The sequence below is a fragment of the Corapipo altera genome, unplaced genomic scaffold (genome assembly GCF_003945725.1).
Source record: "Corapipo altera isolate COAL_440 unplaced genomic scaffold, ASM394572v1 49, whole genome shotgun sequence".
Taxonomy (NCBI): domain Eukaryota; kingdom Metazoa; phylum Chordata; class Aves; order Passeriformes; family Pipridae; genus Corapipo; species Corapipo altera.
Genome location: NW_020884879.1, coordinates 20410898 through 20428214, shown reverse-complemented (window position 1 = coordinate 20428214; position 17317 = coordinate 20410898). Strand labels below are relative to the sequence as shown.

General features: G+C 39.7%; 1 protein-coding gene across 5 annotated transcripts in view; it reads left to right on the top strand.

Annotated features, from left to right (window-relative positions):
• The window catches only part of ZNF704 (zinc finger protein 704), a 132007-nt gene that overhangs the window by 49325 nt on the left and 65365 nt on the right, over positions 1-17317 (top strand). For all 5 annotated transcript variants that reach the window (XR_003526864.1, XM_027638537.1, XM_027638536.1 and 2 more), the window contains exon 3: positions 16128-16231. Coding sequence is in view for 4 of the 5 variants with exons in the window: in XM_027638537.1 (XP_027494338.1) it covers positions 16128-16231 (104 nt within the window). In the remaining variant the exon portion in view is untranslated. The remainder of the gene's footprint in view (positions 1-16127; positions 16232-17317) is intronic.

Below are 17317 nucleotides of genomic sequence, written 5' to 3'. Positions count from 1 at the left end.
TTCCTTGAATAACTCAAATGTCCTCTAGTCTAAAATGTGAAGTCAGTTTTACTTCTACACATCTTTGATTCAAGAGCGATGCATGAGGCTGTGTTGATCACATTGTCTGATTGCAACAACTGATTGCAACCTTTTTTTTTTCATTGATTTTCTTTTGAAAGTTTTTATCTTAACATTCTCTGAAAAACTGATCCTTACAAGGTTGTGCTAGGTTGTGTGTTCTGAATTACTGGTTATTCTAGGAAAAGCACAACTGTGAACACACATGCAACAACATAGTTTTATTTTGCTTTAGATTTTCATGAAGTATTTTGAAGAGATGATACCTTTGACAGACCTTCACCATCAAGTGATTGAGGTGTTCAGACATGCTCGTCCGAGTCTGGATACCAAAGTAACATCTGTCTGCTGAAGCTGACAGCGCATGAGTATGTTTAAACAGCCCAACACATGTAGCTTTATGGTACAGTTGCCTCTTTCACATCATATAGATACAAATGTTTGAATTTGTCTGAGATGTGTTGCTTGGGAGTGAGGTATGCTGAAGGAAGGTGTGAATTACAGAAGTTGGTCAAAGCTTTTTTCTTTCTTTTTTTTAAGTGTATTTGACTGTTGTGTTTGCACTCAGCACTATCCAACTGAAAATCTGTGTTTTCTAATTCTTAATCTTTGGCTAAGGCTTAGGCCATAGGTGATACTCAGGTGGATGTTTATCTAAACACCGCTGAATTGGGGACAAACATTTGTAGTTACCAACAGTTCCATTATCCAGGCAGAAACACAGAAACTAGACCAGTTCAAACCAGTCAGAGTCTTACACATCTCAATGCTGGGATGCTTGGGCCGCTGATGGACCAGTGGAAAGAGGAGGGAGCAGCTTTCTCCTTCTGGGCTGGGTCTCTGCTGTGCAGCCCAGCTAGAAGCATGCTTGGTCATCAGATATCAGCCTGGATGAAGACTCAGGCAAAATAAAATGCTCAGGGATTAAGCCTTTGCTTTTTTACCTCCTGTTGTGTTGGGTGTTGGGGTTTTTTGCTGGATTTCTGCTTTGTAAAGGCAGGATTTTGCCAGTTCCCAGTACTGCAGTCCCAGGGGCAATGCAATTGCTGTTGTACTGCTAGGACTCCATGCATTGCTCTTCATGAGCCAGATATGACACCAAGGAGACACACAGACGTCATCCTTATGGTTATTTAAAGAACAAGGAGAACCTTTAAATGCAAAGCAAGGATGCTGACATGCTTGGCTTTCCTAAGGCGAGGAGTCAATGCCAGCAGAGGAACCACAGATGGACGTATTGTGTAACAGCCTTGCTGGTCGGCTGGTTGATGTATCCCTTGTGACAGAGCATCCCTTCAGCACAGCAGTGAGCAGGGAGGGCAGGGAGGAGAGCAGGCGTACGGAAGCTGTCACAGGCTGAATCTGCCCTTGAGTTTATTTTCAAATCTTCAAAACATGTTCCTGGTTGCAAACTGAGACCAAGAAAAAATCAGTCCTAAAGCATGTGTTACTGTTCTAATAGTATTTTTCATTGTGAAATGTTCTTTGGAGGCTCTGTCATTACAGGTGCTTGCTTCAAAGTGATTTATTGTGCTCTGCATATTGCTGTTTATAGATGAATATCTTTCGTTAGGAAATCCCATTTGTGGACACAAATGGGTGACTGATTTTTTTTCTGGCATTGTAAGTTAGCAATTATCTTTTTAAGATATTCCTTTAAAGTGAATGACAAATATACATCTGGTGCATGGTTCTTTACCTTATATGAAATCAGTGAGTTAAAAAAATCTATTATAAGGTCCCGCGCAGGACTCAGAGGGGACTTGGTGAAAGGGGAGTGTTACACAGGCACCAAACCCTGACTACCAGCTGCTCATGGCTGAAGCTTCTCCTTTTCATGTTTTATGAAGAGTTTTATTTATTTGTTAATGACTTTATTTGTCTTAACCTTTAAGTTTTCGTTAGATTGTAGGGGTTTTATTTCTCCCAGAAATTCTTGTATAGTAGTTGGAAAAGACAGGCATGCTAGGGGAAGGAAGCCTGGTGTCAGGAGGAAAAGGGAGTGTAGGAAAACAGGAGCAGGGCATAACGGGGGGACTAAGATGATAGGGGAGAAGTTGAGGAGGGAGGATGTTCGAATTTATTAAAATTGTGGACAGTCTGCCTGACAGTGTGCAAAGTGGGATGTGTTACATTTACAGTTCCCACAGCTCTCCAGGCCTACATTTCTAGTGGCTATGATTTTAAGATTAAACTAATAACAGTGCTCCTCTGAGACTCCATTCTGAAGAAAGAGGTGCCATTCTCTGTGTTGTGTGTGAAGAGAATTCTTTAAATAATTTTAATCAAAAGTTTAAATACCAGTGCCTCTGTGACTACAAATACTCTCATTCATTATCATGGAACATTCCACATGCTCAGCCTGTTCTGTGTTTGTTATATGAAGACAAAGAATCAAGACCATTAGGTCATTGCAAATCCTATGAAAATAGGAAAAAAGATGGAAAATGTTGTACGTTGTTGACTAATAGTGGAAAAGAATCCACTTCTTTATATGGGAATAGGACGAGAATTGAGTCCTATAATGGAAAATGATGCCATCTTGTTACTAAAGCCTATATTTTCTTTGGTAGATGGAAGTAGAAATAAGGTTAATAGTTTCAACAGTAACATGAACATTTCATAAGTATTCAGTAAGACTTTGGTAGATTTTTACAACATGCATCTGTTGTAAAACAGAATACTGCTTTAACAGTATTTAACTGTTAAACACAGTTTAACACAGAATACTGCTTCCATGGAATGATATGAAAAGTGGAGAAGATGTTAATTTTTTTGGTGTGATTCTTTTTGGTGACAGTTCTTGTACCTCCCAGCAGCAGAAGTAACTTTACAGAGGTCTGAGAATAAATAACAAGAGCATAATACCAGACCCGCAATAAGTGACTGGCTATTTTATGTTATGGTAATTATCGCTTGTAATATTTGTTACAGCAGTGTTTTCCTACACAAAACAAAATGAAAACTAACAAACAAAAAAGAGGCAAGCATGTTCTGCTATATAATTTGAATACTACAAAAACATATTCAGTAACTGAGTCCATACAGCACTGTTGTGATGTGGCTTTATAAACAGTTATTAACACAAATAACATATATTCCCAAGGAGAATGTTTCTATATAATAGAGAAACTGGAGAACAAGCTGGACCTAGTACTAACTAGCTGAAGGCTGGGCAGTGTGTTCTCAATATCCCTTTGATACCTGCAGGCCACAGTCCTAGTAGTTTCTTGTAGTGAAAAAAAGGTTGAATTCAGAACAAGAACATTAAAGATGACAGTAGAGTTAAGCCAGATGTGTTCTTCTGGTACCACATTTTGTGTTAGTGGTTTTGTTCTTTTACATACAAAGCATTCAAGTAATTAAAACCAAAACACAAGAAGCCCACCCCTGGATTCGTAGAGCAGACATATTATATAGCACAACAAATGTTTAATGTTAAAAGCATCTTGGAAAAACAGTTAGATGAGGAGTACTTATAAACATTCCTGATACTTCCCTTCAGTTTTATTCCATCTAAATTGACCATCTTGTATGCTTACGGTGCTTTATCAAAAACAGGTTTCATAGGACTTCTTTATCCATTTCTATTTCTGTATCTCCAGACTTTTTGTTACCTTCTGTCTTTATTTCATTCAAAATATGTCTTTTGGTTACTGTTTCCTATAATGGTGTTACAGATCATAGGTAAGCTGCTTGGAAACAGATGACAGGGCAATAATTTGCAGATCTATTTTGCCCAAATCTGTCATCCCAATAGAACTGTAGTTGGTAATTGCTGCCCCCCCCCCCGCTTTTTCTGCATCCTCTACCGCTTTGGAAGGTATTTTGTATATTGCCACTTGCAGATTATTGAATGTAAGATTTCCCCTGCTTTAGTTTTGATTGTTTGATATTGCCATGTTGCAGTTGTCTCAGTTACAGGGTCAGATTCTGATTTCAGGTCCAGTTTGTTCCACCAGGATTATTACATGTGTTTTACAAACATAACCAGTGTAGCTCTGGCCAACCTGGTCTAGTAAAAGATGTCCCTGACCATGGCAAGGGGGCTCGAACTACATGATCTTTAAGGTCCCTTCCAACCTAAGCATTCTATGATTCTGTGATATGAAAACTATGATTTTTTTTTTCTTTGTTTTTCATTGACATTTCTCCATAAAAGAGCAAATCTTTCACTTCCTTCATAGTACAGTATCAAAGGTGAGAAAACAGAGCTCAGAAATTTTGTGAGGGCTTGAATGACTTCCCAATGGCTTTAATGAGAAGCAGTTGTGTATCCATAGTTGTTATGAATCATCACTTGTGCTGCTGCTTTTTGTACGCTAGAACTGCTTATAAGTGAATAAATGCACTTTAAATAGTGGTGAAGGGGCCCAAAGTAAAATGCTTATTTAGTTCAAGGTAGATCTGAAAGTCTGATATAGATACAATAATGTCATGTCGTATAAATGAACTATGACAACTTGCTTGATGGCCTTCAGTGCAGTGTAATGCAAAGAAGTGGTGCACGGTACTGGTTTTCCTACAACAACAGACCTTTTCAGTTCATGCTATTCCAGCAAGCACGATCATTCCCAACCAAAATGTCACCAGATTTCTGTGTGAAACATCTCTTTTCACACTGTGACACATAGCCATGGTATGCTTTGAAAGCACAACTCTAGACCTAGTGTTGTGGCTTTTAACTCTCATTATTTGGGGTGCAGGACACTTGGCAAATGATCCCTAACACAGTTGAAGCAAAATGATGACTTATCTGCCACCACTGCTCTTTGGAAACATCTATCAGTAGGAAAAGAGAACCCTAAGAGAACATCCTGAGCTGGGAAATGCGGAAACAATTTTAATTGTTTACAGACTAAAGAGGTGCCTTCTACAGGAGATTATTTTAAAGTGGGGTTGTTAAGGAGAAGCATCAGTGAAGATGGTGAAGAAATATGTATAGTGATGGAGTCTTATGTCTACCGTCAGTGAACACTGGCTACTGTCTAGAACAGATGGTCTAGATGGTCCATACTTTCTCATTTTCTCGTTGAAACCATCCTGCTGTACATAGATACCTAAATTCCTGCGCAGTTATTCCTGCCTGGGGTTTCTTTGACAGTCACGAGCACGCACTGTACAGTGTACATGCAGGGGACAGTGCTTTTAGGAAGCTCTGACTTTTTCACACACAACTGTGTGGATGGCTTGCTTATCCACAGAAAGCTGGCAGCCCTGGTGATGCTTTGACATGGCTCTGTGGTGTCACTCACCTTTGGCTCATGCCCAGCAGGTTTTACTCTGCCCAGTGTCTACAGCAGCATTAACTTACTGCCCATTCATCTTCTCAAATGTTCTGGCAGATTTTAGTTGTCTTGTAGTGTCTGTTTTTATACCCATCATTTTTAAAATATTCATATCCATGTAGCAAATGTTTAAATTATGAGATGAGAAGATGGCTATCCATGAGGTTGTATTTGGTCCCTGTGGAAAAAATGAAGTTGTTTAGGATCCTTGAAAGGTTTGAACAGTTATTTAAGTCAAGGAGAAAGATTGATGTTTGACTTAAATATATTTATCTTTATAAGAGATGGTTCAGAGATGGTTTTGTGCCCTGTTTGTTTCAGGGCCGTGTGCCCTTGTTAAGCCACTTTGTATGTTAGGCCTCTCCAGGCCTGGAAGTCATCTGGTGATGGTACTTCACAGTTCATAATGTCTAGTTCAAATTGCAGGTGCTAACCAAACAACAGAAACCTCTCATCTGTAATTGTGAGATTTTTAAAAAAATGCAACCTGTCTGAAAAGTCTGAAAGACCTAATGGTAAACTATGTGTCACCCAAAACAAGATTATATGGTGTAGAGTGTGTGCAATATGGTTTTACTTGCTGCGGAATGTATTTTTAATGTGGTGGTATCTATTTTAGTCTGTAATCTAGCACTCTGTTTCCTAAAACAGAAGGACCCAGGCCTTCAGTAGCTCTTCACATGTTGCCAGTGTGTTGTCAGAACATCAACTCGTCTTCTGAATCATCGTGGCATAGAATTGGTGAAGGCAGTTTCTTGACACTAGAATAGCCTCGGGGACTTTGCTTTGTATTTTTCATGTTTCATTTGGAACAACTGCGAGTTGCTATAAAGTACATCAAACAGTGGCTGGGTCTCTACCAGACTGAGACATTACCATTCCGAAACTCCTGTTACCTTTTTATCCCTTGGCAATGACATATTCCGAACTGTGGCTTCATCAACATGGAAGGACCTTGATGTTAAGAAATGATGAAGTTACAGGGTATGTTCACGTCAAAGAGGCAATTGATAGGAGGCAATGTCATAGCAAATAAAGCAATGATGAGCTTCTGCTCTCTATGTCTGATAGTGTGAGAACAACAGAACAATTGGAAGAGTAATTAAATCAAATCTGCTAAAAGATAATATTGGTCTCTGAATAATGTAGCTGGATTGCAGTGCTTCCTGGTGTAGAACATGACCGAAACCCAGATGTGATGACAACGTTCAGAGGATGGAGAAAACATGGAGAAGAAGAGTATCCAGAGGCACAGGTGATAGAAGATGTATTGCAAGATCTGTGTTGCATTTGTTACTTTATTTTGAAGGAAACGTTTTAGTCACCCTTTCAAAAGAAAAAAGTTAATTAGCACCAATTAATTCCAACTTCATTAGCTGTAAAAGAGAGATGAAAAGAACAGCAGTGTTCATTACAGGTGACTGAGCTATCCTTCTGAGTCAAGTCATAGCAATTTCAACAGGGACAGTGAAATAATGCTGTCCTTGTAGAAGATGTGGACTACACCATATAACTAACTCTTAGAGCAGCTCTTTTCTTGGTGGATGTATTCACATCAACAAGAGATGAACACAAACTTGTAGATGATCAGGGAAATGCAGAAGAACCCGTCTGAAGAGGTGTACCTGGATGCTCTCCATGGAATGTGTGGACATAGGCAAAACAGCTGTGAATTAGCTATCACAGGTACTGTTGTCCATACAGCCCTGCAGAACTGGTCTAAGGACATAGAGATGAAGGGAAGTTGGGACAGATAAGATGAGCTAGCTCTGGGTGGGTGCCTTCCCTGCTCTGAAGCAGGTGTCTCCTGGATTGAGAAGGGCAGAAACCCAACCAGTTGTGAGGTGAACCTTGATAGGTGTCTCTTGAATTGTGGCAATAGCAAGGATAACCCACAGATAGCCACAGAAACAACGGTTTAATGGTTCCACTCTGGGATATGCTAGCTCAGTTTGGCAGGAAGCAGAGGATCATCTCAGAGATGTTTCTTGCCTGTAGTCTCCAGATCTCTTTCAGCAGGTACTGGTGGTTGTGGACAGCCTTGTCCAGAGTCAGTGTCTTTTTTATTTCCAATTTTCTTTGCTTCTTGTTTAAAAAAATAAGGAATTGGAAAACTCAAAAAGAATGACATTTAAATATTAACAGTAAACAGAAACTGACACCTGGGTCATTTTTGAGACTGATTTGATCACAGCAAAGTGCTTGCCATCTTGTTCACAGTAGTAGATATATGTAGCAACGGGACATCGTGCCTGTGGCTCTTCAGTTTGTGAGAGAAAAACTTGCAAGTTTTTTCAAGTATTTCATCAATGTGTATTTATTAGAAAAAAAGGTGTATTTTAATGTGTGGAGACAAAAAAAGTTAAATATTTTAAACTTTACTCACAACAACTTTTTAGAGATAAATAGTTCTAACCAAATTATCCATGTAGATGCATTAGGACTCTGTATAGGCATTAATAGTATAAAATGTATTTTGGGAATGTTAGTATGGGAACCATACTGTTTAGAGTAAATAATGGGGAAAGAAGGAAGAGCAAAACATTTCTGACCTTGTAATTTCTCTTCTACTTTGGGAAGGACAAAGTTCATAGCATCTGCTGTAAGTATATCTTCAGCTAATCACTGGTAAGATAATTCTTCTCAGAAGTTAAGGAAGATCTGTGGAAATAAGAGTTTTACAATAGGCTCAGTGAGAGCATTGTGAAAGAGACATCAGACATTGGAATGTTCGACTGTGGGGCCGCGTGAGGATCACAAACCTCTTCAGCAGCAGTGGGAACCAGCTATCTGGATAGGCAAGGTGTCTTACCCTCTCTCCGTGCTCTCAGGTGGCATCAGCTCTCCCCTTAGCACCTCACAACATTTCTTGGTACAGTTCTTGTTACATTTGATAAGCTTGGACTCTGGGGTTTTTTTTCTTTTGTTTTGTTACTTTTCCATCTTTTTTCATGTTCAGCATCATAATTTATATTGCACTGAGCAGTACAACTCGGGTATTGTAGCAAATGGTCCAGCCTCTTTCCCTGAGGAGAGCATCAGAAATCTGAAATTTCTTTTTGTAAACAGTACTCCGTCAAAGTAATCTCATTTATGAGTGGGGATGTGCCTGTGAACAAGCTATAACAGTACCAAAAGGCAAAGGCAGGAAAGGGATGAACATGAATATTTTGGATAACATTTGGAATAATTGGTCTGTTGCTTCAGAGCTCTATTGAGACTTGGTTTGCAGAGACCGAGTTATTTTTGGTATTAGCAAGTTGCCTTTAAAGTAGAGGAAATGGAACAGAAAATCTTCCCAAAAAATCTTCAAGGGTTGTGGATGACCATAAGGGATAACCATTCCCTGCAGGGTTCTGTTTTTCCACTCTGAATTTAATTTTTGCTTTGCACTCATAATCTATCAAGTGATTACCATTTATTTGATTGCTGTGTTTTGAAGCAGACAGTTTCTGTGTCATATTCTTACTTCAGCTTCTGTCATTGCCCCAAGGGCACTTTGCCAGATAAATTTTCCTGATATGTTGCAGCTGTTTGAAAAGTAAAAATTATCATTGGATCAACTTTTTCAATATATGGAATAAATTGTTCTTGTAAACTGCAGCTTATCTCCCAGTGTGGAATTTAGCTTACCTCACTGTTCCTGTTTATGCAGAGCATTTAAAATTGTAGATCTTGTCAAAGGCCAATAATGACAGCAGTGTTTTACTACCCATCCTCTCCCTCCCTGCTCCCAGCACACTATATCCCGTATTTTGTAAAACAGATAGTGAGTGAGATGTAGAGTTCAGTCTTAGTCCCATCTGGATAGGTTTGAAATTTCAATTGCCTTTTAGGAAGTCAGACAAATTGCTTGAAAAGCAGTGATAAAAAAGTTTTCTAGGAAAAAGGCATTTTCCATCTGTTTTACAAAACTTAGGCAGACTTTTCTGGGGAGTCTTAGAGGGCAAAGGAGCTATTCCTGCCACTGGACTGCAGCAGGGACAGTGACAGCAGAACATACCCGTGGGGTGTATTTACAGCAGACAGCAGAAGTCACAGTAATTTGGCATCCTTTTTGTTACTGCATCCTTTTTGTTGCAGAGCAGTGCAGCTCTGCCAGCACTCCCCAAAAAGGCCTGGTGTGGTGGTAGCCTCCAGAGCAGACAGAGTAACATCACTGGGCTGTACTCCCGCAGTGGGGAGAGGGTGCTCCAGGTGCTCCTGGGGGTGCACCTGGCTTGGAAAGCTGTCTGGCTTGAGGAGGTGACAGGAACAGCAGAGGAAGAGACAGGCGAGAGCCCTGTGTGTGGGGGAGTACATCAGCCAGCCTTTGGAACAAAATATCACAATTTCTTGGATATCTACATCTACAAAATGCTTATAAAAATTAATGGATTCTCTTCTGTCAACTTTTGGTGGTTTTAGTGACAATGGCTAGAGAAATATGTCTTTGTAAAAACAGGCCTTCTTTGTGTGGAGCAGTGGAAAATTATAAAAGGTCTAATGCGAGTTAAAATAAAAGACTTTGAGAAACCTGCCTGCATTGCACACCACTTTTCTTCAGTTCTGCTGTTAAAGGTATTTTCTACTCCAGGATGCTGAGAACCACTCTGTGAGTGTCTCCCATCTGTTAGGACTGATTTGCAGAGACTTTTTATTGTCTTTAAATAATTACGGTCCAAATGGAAAGTCAGCATCTCAGTTACTGATGACTCTGTCAAGTGTTCTCAGGCTCTAACATACCAACCAGACTTCCAAAGGCCCTTTGAATAACTGAATCACTAAATCTGTTCGCATGGCCAGGAGGAGGTGAAAAACTTTGAAGTGCCTTTGATGCATTTTTCTTTTTTTCCTTGAGTAGTTCAGGTATATATGGTTTTTTTTAGAAGAAAAGATCCTATATTTGTATAATAGAAGATTTTTGTCTTAATTTCTAGTAGCTGTCAGCGTAAAAAAAAAATCTGCTTGTGTATGACAAGGACAGCAGAAACAGACAGAGAAAGGCCCTTTTTTCTGCGTAAGAACTAGCCTGCAAATATAGTGTGGAAAATGTTAATTTTATGTTTGGCTATGATGAGCAAAGGCAGAAATCCCTAGCTTCTAATTAGTGCATTATTATTGTATCTCTGCTTTAGATATCAAACACCAGTTCTCTTCTTAAATGTGCAAATAGTAATTATCATTACAGTACTATACTGATTTAATATAGTATTTGAAAATATTTCCTTTTGCTTTATTGTGAAAAGTTACAGTGAAAAGAATGCTGAGGACCTTGGACTGCTTATATGGATCATTCTCTCTGTAGTTTTTATCTTTGGCAAATGGGTAATTTTTAATCTCCATAATCAGCAACCAAACATAAGAGCAACAAGTAAGATCATTTATTTATCTGTACTGTCAATATTTTGAGTTCTTAGATGATAACCAAGTGTTATTGTAAACGTAAAGTATTTTATGGATTGATATTTTGCAACATGCTGTAGGTCTTTGCTTAGTACAGAAGAGTGGTTGTAATTACTTTAGATATATGGAGTCACAGCCACAAACATGGCTTTTCTTGCTGGTTCTTTGTTAGGATGTTGGTTTTTCTAGTAATGATGAATTGAAGAAAAAGAATTTTTTTTTTTACCTGTAGAATGTAATTTAGGATTTTTATTTCTTTCAAAAGCGTTTGTTATTACTAGTACACTGCTTGCACTGATTGCTTATATGATGAATCATATTTTTGGTGTATAAAAGCCTGTAACAACATGTTTATCAATCATTATTAATACAGTGCTCAGTATGACACTATCAGTGTGATATGGCTGTAATCAAGTGATCAGAGTCAGACTTCAGAGATCTCTGTGAGACTTTAGCACATATAAGTATGGGAGGGAGATATAAATAGATATTTAAATATACTGTTATTTTGTCCTAGTTGTAGCATATTAACACACACATATTTATAGGGTACTTCCTTAACAAAAGGTCCAGATGTTTTGTGAACCACTGTCATAAGCTGGTTTTCGAGCGGAGGACAGTAGCCAGCTAACATAGCATAATAGCATTTTTGTGCTTGGCTGCCTCTGTCCTTATCAATCCTAGTCAATTTTTTTTTTTTTTTTTACCATGTCCCTCTGGTGAGGATAGCAGTAAGAAATAGGTAAGCACATGCCTCTGCCAGGACAAAGGAAAATATAAGCCTTTTAATAAATCTGAGTGTTTAGAGCATATGTGCTTCAGGTGGTTATTGTTTAGAGAGTAGGTTAAGGAAAGGCAAGCTCAACAATGCTGGAAAGCAGGAGTATGTGATTCTAGAGAAAAAGGTTGAATCTGTGACCATCGACTTTTGTAGTCAACATCCACTTGAAGTAATTGGAAATGTCTTTCCCTTCCCCTTGTGCTCATGTGCTGGTGCTGCAGTTTCTATCCCCATGCAGCCTGGTCCTGCCAGCTGCAGGATGCTGCTGCCCCTCTCCTTGTCTTGGTGGGAGCAGAGCCCTGGTGAAGAAACGCTGCCTGGTCTGCATTTCAGCCGTGTTGGGGCAGCTCCAGAGTGTAGGAAAGCACTTTCCATACAATGAACCTGTGCCTGATTGCTTTGAGCTTTGCTGCACTGGAGTCAGAGGTTTCTGGTCAGGGAATTAACTGAAAGCTTTAGAGTTGTGGACAGGGAAAATGAATTTGTTTTTTATTTTTAATTTGCTTCAAATGAACTTAAGTGTCATTTTGATTAAGGTCAATTTTATCAAAAACACCTACTTTCCCTACCAATTTCTCTGCTCTAAGAATATTCTCCAGGACCTTTAAAAATATGCTTGAGAAAAGTACTGACTTAAGATGCAGTTTTTCTAAGAGGAAAAACTGCAGGCTGTTTGATCTAAGGCAGACAATTAATAAATTATAAAGACTTAAAAAAACTAGAATAAAATGTGTATTTGTAAAGATTTTTTTGAGAACAGGTTTTAAAAAAGGTTCCCAACACAGGTGATGATGTGGCTGTTAGAGAAGAAAATATGGAAGTGTGATGTAGGTGTGTCCAGATGGGAATAACACTTAGTAGGGAGCGTGGAAGTCACAGTGGCCAGGAGCAGGCAGAGGAAATGGGACAGTAGGAGATTGGATATTGTGTTGGCTTGGGGCACTTGCATAGCCTTGGGCTTGTCTTGGACTCTCTTTTTCTCATCTTTTAGAGCTTAAACCCAGTCTTTCCTTGTAGAAAGCTTTGACTGAGGAGGATGTGATGGTTTCTTAACATTGATAAATTATAAAAAAGTAGTAAATTCATCAGCAAAAACAAGGAAAGGATTGAGCAAGAGTAAGTGTAGTAACTAAGTTTAGTTTGGGCTTGGCTGTTAAAGAAAAGGACTCTTTGAAAGGCCAGGCTAGATAGATCAGGGTATTGTAGGGATCAAGTGAAATCATTCTGCCTACTGAGGAAGCAGGGAGACATGAAGCTGAGAGATGTGGGGTGGTGGTGAAAAGTTTGTCCCCAAGGTCCTGGAACTTCTGCTACTTATATATCAGGTGATTAATTGTAATTCAGCTATTGACAGGTATTTGGATTTACAAAGAGTTGAAAATAAAGGATCCAGAACTGTTTGATCTCAAGTGCAGACTGGGTTGACACAAGCACATCCATCAAGATGTCAGGAGATGGCTTTTTGGAGACTCAGATCTGGGACTGGAGGAAAGAAGAAATCTTCATAGCTAATGTAGTAGAAGATCTTACAACTTATTTAAATTTCATTACACCTAATAACAATATAAACAACATCAGGGGTTATAACTTCAGTCCACAGAAAATTGCCTCAGCAATGGTGGGATAAATGGTTTGTGAACAATCTGTGTGTAACAAATGAGTTATTCTCCTCTCTCAGTGCAAATACTGTTTAACAGCTGTATGCAGGTTCAGCTTTCCAGCAGAGAAAGCTGGAAAATACCGGGGCAGTCTTAAGGCATCAGCTCACATGTGATGCTGACTAAATGCAGATGGCTTAAGTGGTTCCTGTCTTCAGTTTTACGCTTTGCCTATCTCTTGAAGGCTGCTGCTGCTGCAACAGTTCTGGCTGAGTGATATATGAAATATGTGTGTTTACATTTATGAGCCAAACTGTAAAAATGTGTTTAGGAGCAGAGTCACATAAGCCAGAACTTGTAGCTGCTAAAATCTTGTGGCTAAGAAGCATGAGAGCAGCATTCCTTGTGTGCTGGATATAGCTGAGGAGCTATATCCAAAATGGACAGAGAAGAAGTCCAAAGTTTGTTTTATTTGGCCTGTTAGCCTGTTGAATTGGATTAGGTAGAAAAAAGCATTCCAGTAGCTGCAAGAGTGTGGTTTAGCATGACTGGAAATGGCAAGAATTCTCAAGTCTGCTCCTGTCCTTTGTTTGCCTGTGAAAACTTTCACCTTAGGCACAGATGCCAACGCTGACGATTTTGGGACATAGCAAAATTATTTGGAGCAGGGGTTAGTTTTTCAGAGCAGCAGTGCTTGTCATTGTAGAGGGGAGAAAAAAAAATCAATACGAAAGTACTAGAAGAAGTTAAATTTTATAGACTACTTGGAGTAACTTTGGGATTAGGTCTGGGTCTAGACTCTGACATCTCGACATCAACTAGGGAAACGCATCATCTGCTGTGGTGTGATTTTGCAGTTCTGCAGAGGCCTGGATGAAGAGCAGGTTAGTCCTGTTGCCACACACAGACAAGAGCCTAGATGGAAGGCTGATTGCAAACACTGGGGATCAGCTTCTGCAACATATCAGGAACTTATGCTCATTTTGTCCTCCTGTGTTGCAGAAGTGCAGATATTAGTGGTTCATCCACAGCTGGATAAAGGTGTAGGGACAGTTGGTGTAGTTTGGAAGGAATGGACTACAGAGACACTGAATCTTTCTCAGAAAGTGGATTTTCATACTGGGATATTAGGTAATTGGAAAATCATGTAGCAGGGCTGGTTTTTAGAAGCCTTCTCAATGTCATCCCTGAGGAAGGGTCTTCTGAGCCCAGAGGAATTTGGCATTCTGAGTGAAATATTCCTCTGCAGGCATGAGGACCTGATGGGTGACGTATTCAGGTCTCAGTTGATTATAGCAGATATCCGAGACCTTTCCAGTACTTGATGATGACCATATGGCTGCTGTGCTCTTAGCAAAAGCCTTGGCTGAGGGAAGAGAAGCTTTCTACGGATATAATGATAATGCAGCAGGAACCATCATCAGCATTTTGGTTCCAGACACTGATGTGTTGCAAAAGACAGTCAGGAGAGCTAAGCTATTGTGTGGCCTGGGAAAGTGTTCATCAGCATCTGTGTGGGTCCTTGCATCAGCCAAAAAGCAGCTGTGAACTGTTTCATGGACAGTTCGAGGTTTGCTCACTAAATTTTCAACAGGCTTTGACTGCAGCATAGTTTCCAGTTAATAAGCCTTCCACCTGGTGGGTGAGATAGGATTCTAGAAAAGGGAGTGCACCCAGCATGTCCTGTTCCTCTTGGTGACTTACCAATCAGCAGTTGGTGGGAAACATCAGATAGCTGGCCAATTCTCATATTGGGCTTTAAATTGGACTCAACCTGACTGGTTAAATAGAGCTCCTGGCAAGGCACAGATGCAATTCGAGAAACCCCACATTGCAGCACAAAGGGGGGAAAGTGTCCTTTTGTAAGAACAAAATTAACTTGACCTATACAAAATGAAAAGATGGTTTTGGACAATCAGTCATGTGTTCGAAAGCAAATGGTTACAAGAAGCTGTCTGCTTTGATTCTGCCCACAAGGTGGAAATCTCACAAGGATGGAAAGCAAAAGTCTGCCAAACCTAGTGAGCTTAATAGTTTTATTTTGGTACATTCACTCTTCAGAAATTTTGCATTGTAAGGAAGAGTTACTCTTGGGAGGAGGGAATATATAATTTTTACAGACAAAATCCTTCATTGTCTTAAAAAAAACATGACTCCTTGAGCAATGGGTCACTGAAGCCTGGTCCCTGATGGCATTGTCTGCTGTCCACATCTTCTCCTCCCTCCCCTGGAAAGCTGGCTGCCCTCCTTATTACCCATTCCCCATGTCCTCTACTCTGACTTATCCAGGTTCCCAGCTAAGAGAGTGATGGGCCCCTCTCTTCCCGCTGTGCTGATGGCTCAGGTGCCCATCACACCCACAAAAAACCTCTTCCCTCTCTCTCTGTCCCCACCCTTGCCTCGCCTGCCTGGTTTTTATGCCAATTTCCTAATTATTTGAAATAATTGGTTTATAGTCTGACTGGGAAAAATTTAGGATCAGTCTTTTGGAGAAAGTAGGGAAAGGTTAGTAGCATTAAGCAGAAGCAACAAACTCACATCCCTTAGTTCCAGTTCATAGTTCTTCCTCACCCTACAGAGAGTAGTGGATGTTATTAATGTTGCTACTAATCTTATCCAACTTTGCATCTCTGTGTCTTCCTCCAAGAAAAAGAAAACCACCTTAAGTATACACTTCACTCTAAGAATATGAATAGCTGGAATTCTGAAAAATAAAGAACAAAGTTAAAGTTACAGAGGGTCACAATAATCTCAAGAATTTATACAAAGATGTATTGTCTTTTCCCACTTCCTTTCCTATTTACACTGAGCTAGTTTGCTTATAGTAGCCACTTGATACGCTCAGGTTGCCAGAAGACTGAAGCTTTGAGAACTCTGCGCGGCAGCTTGTTTTTGTTACTGTGCTGTGCTGGCTTAGGGTTTGGGCTGGTATTAAAAAAAAAACCTAAAAAAAAAACCTAAAAAAAGTTAAATATTTGCTGATGTGTTTCCTGCCTCCCACTCACTGTGTTTCAGAAAGTCTTCAGAAGAACTGGACATGGATAAAGTAACAGCAGCCATGGTACTCACCAGTTTATCCACCAGCCCTTTGGTCCGCAGCCCTCCTGTCCGACCCAATGGTAAGCCTTCGGAGCCAGGGGCTGCGGGGAGGGGTGCCAGGACCATTCATTTAGGGATTTGCATCCAGGACTTGTGGCCATGGTGGAGAACAAAGGCTGTCTTCTGGTATGCTGGGGTTCATACTGAGGTTTGCTCAAACCTAGTCAAAGTCTCTGGTGCAGCATTGTTGGAAATGAAATTTTTTCTGTAACTATAGCGGCTCCAGTTTATGAAATGGGAGATGCCCCATTCCATAAATGGGATATGAGCACTGTGTAAGATATCCTGACCTCACTGAAACACTAATTTTCTGAAGATCTTGTTTGTATTTGCACATATAGAATCTTAGAATTGTAGAATGGTTAAGGTTGGGAAAGACCTCTGAGATCACCAAGTCCAACCATCAGCCTCCACCATGTTCACCACTGAACCATGTCCTCAAGTGCCATATCCAGTAAGTGTGATAGCAGTTGTTCTTGTCCTCCACTCCATGGAAATCAGGTCATATTTTACCCAAAACCACAATGAGGCAAAGCACTTGGCTGAAAGGCCAAGCACTAGCAGTCTGTACAGCAACAGATCTTCTTCTGCAGATGCACAATTAGACCCTCAATTCCTGTGCTCTTTGTAACTCTCTGATGTCTTCCATCAGATCTGTAACCCTTTTAAAGACTACTTCATTTATAGTATAGCAGAAGACACACAAATAAAAATAAATATAAAAAGTTCTTGGTAATAAAGAGATTGATAATTAAATATAATTAATCTGTGCAAGATTGACTGGAGTTACAATAAATTTTCAAGTGTTCTATTTTAAGGAATAATTTAAATTAGGACACCCTTGTTAGGATACCTCAGCGTTGTTTGTATGACACTGGCTCTTTTTTAACTTACCCTGCTAAATAGACACTAGATGCCCTTCTGTAAATAACTGGTAGACTGAGGGAATACTTAGAGATGCAAATTAAGAGGGATGTAGTCTTTGTATTTCTTCAGGCAATCCACTGAATGATGTTCTTAAAAAAAATTCATACCAAATGTCACATCTTCAAACATTTTTAAACAAACACTGTGGTTTTTCCATTTATTTCCAGAAAATGTAAGTT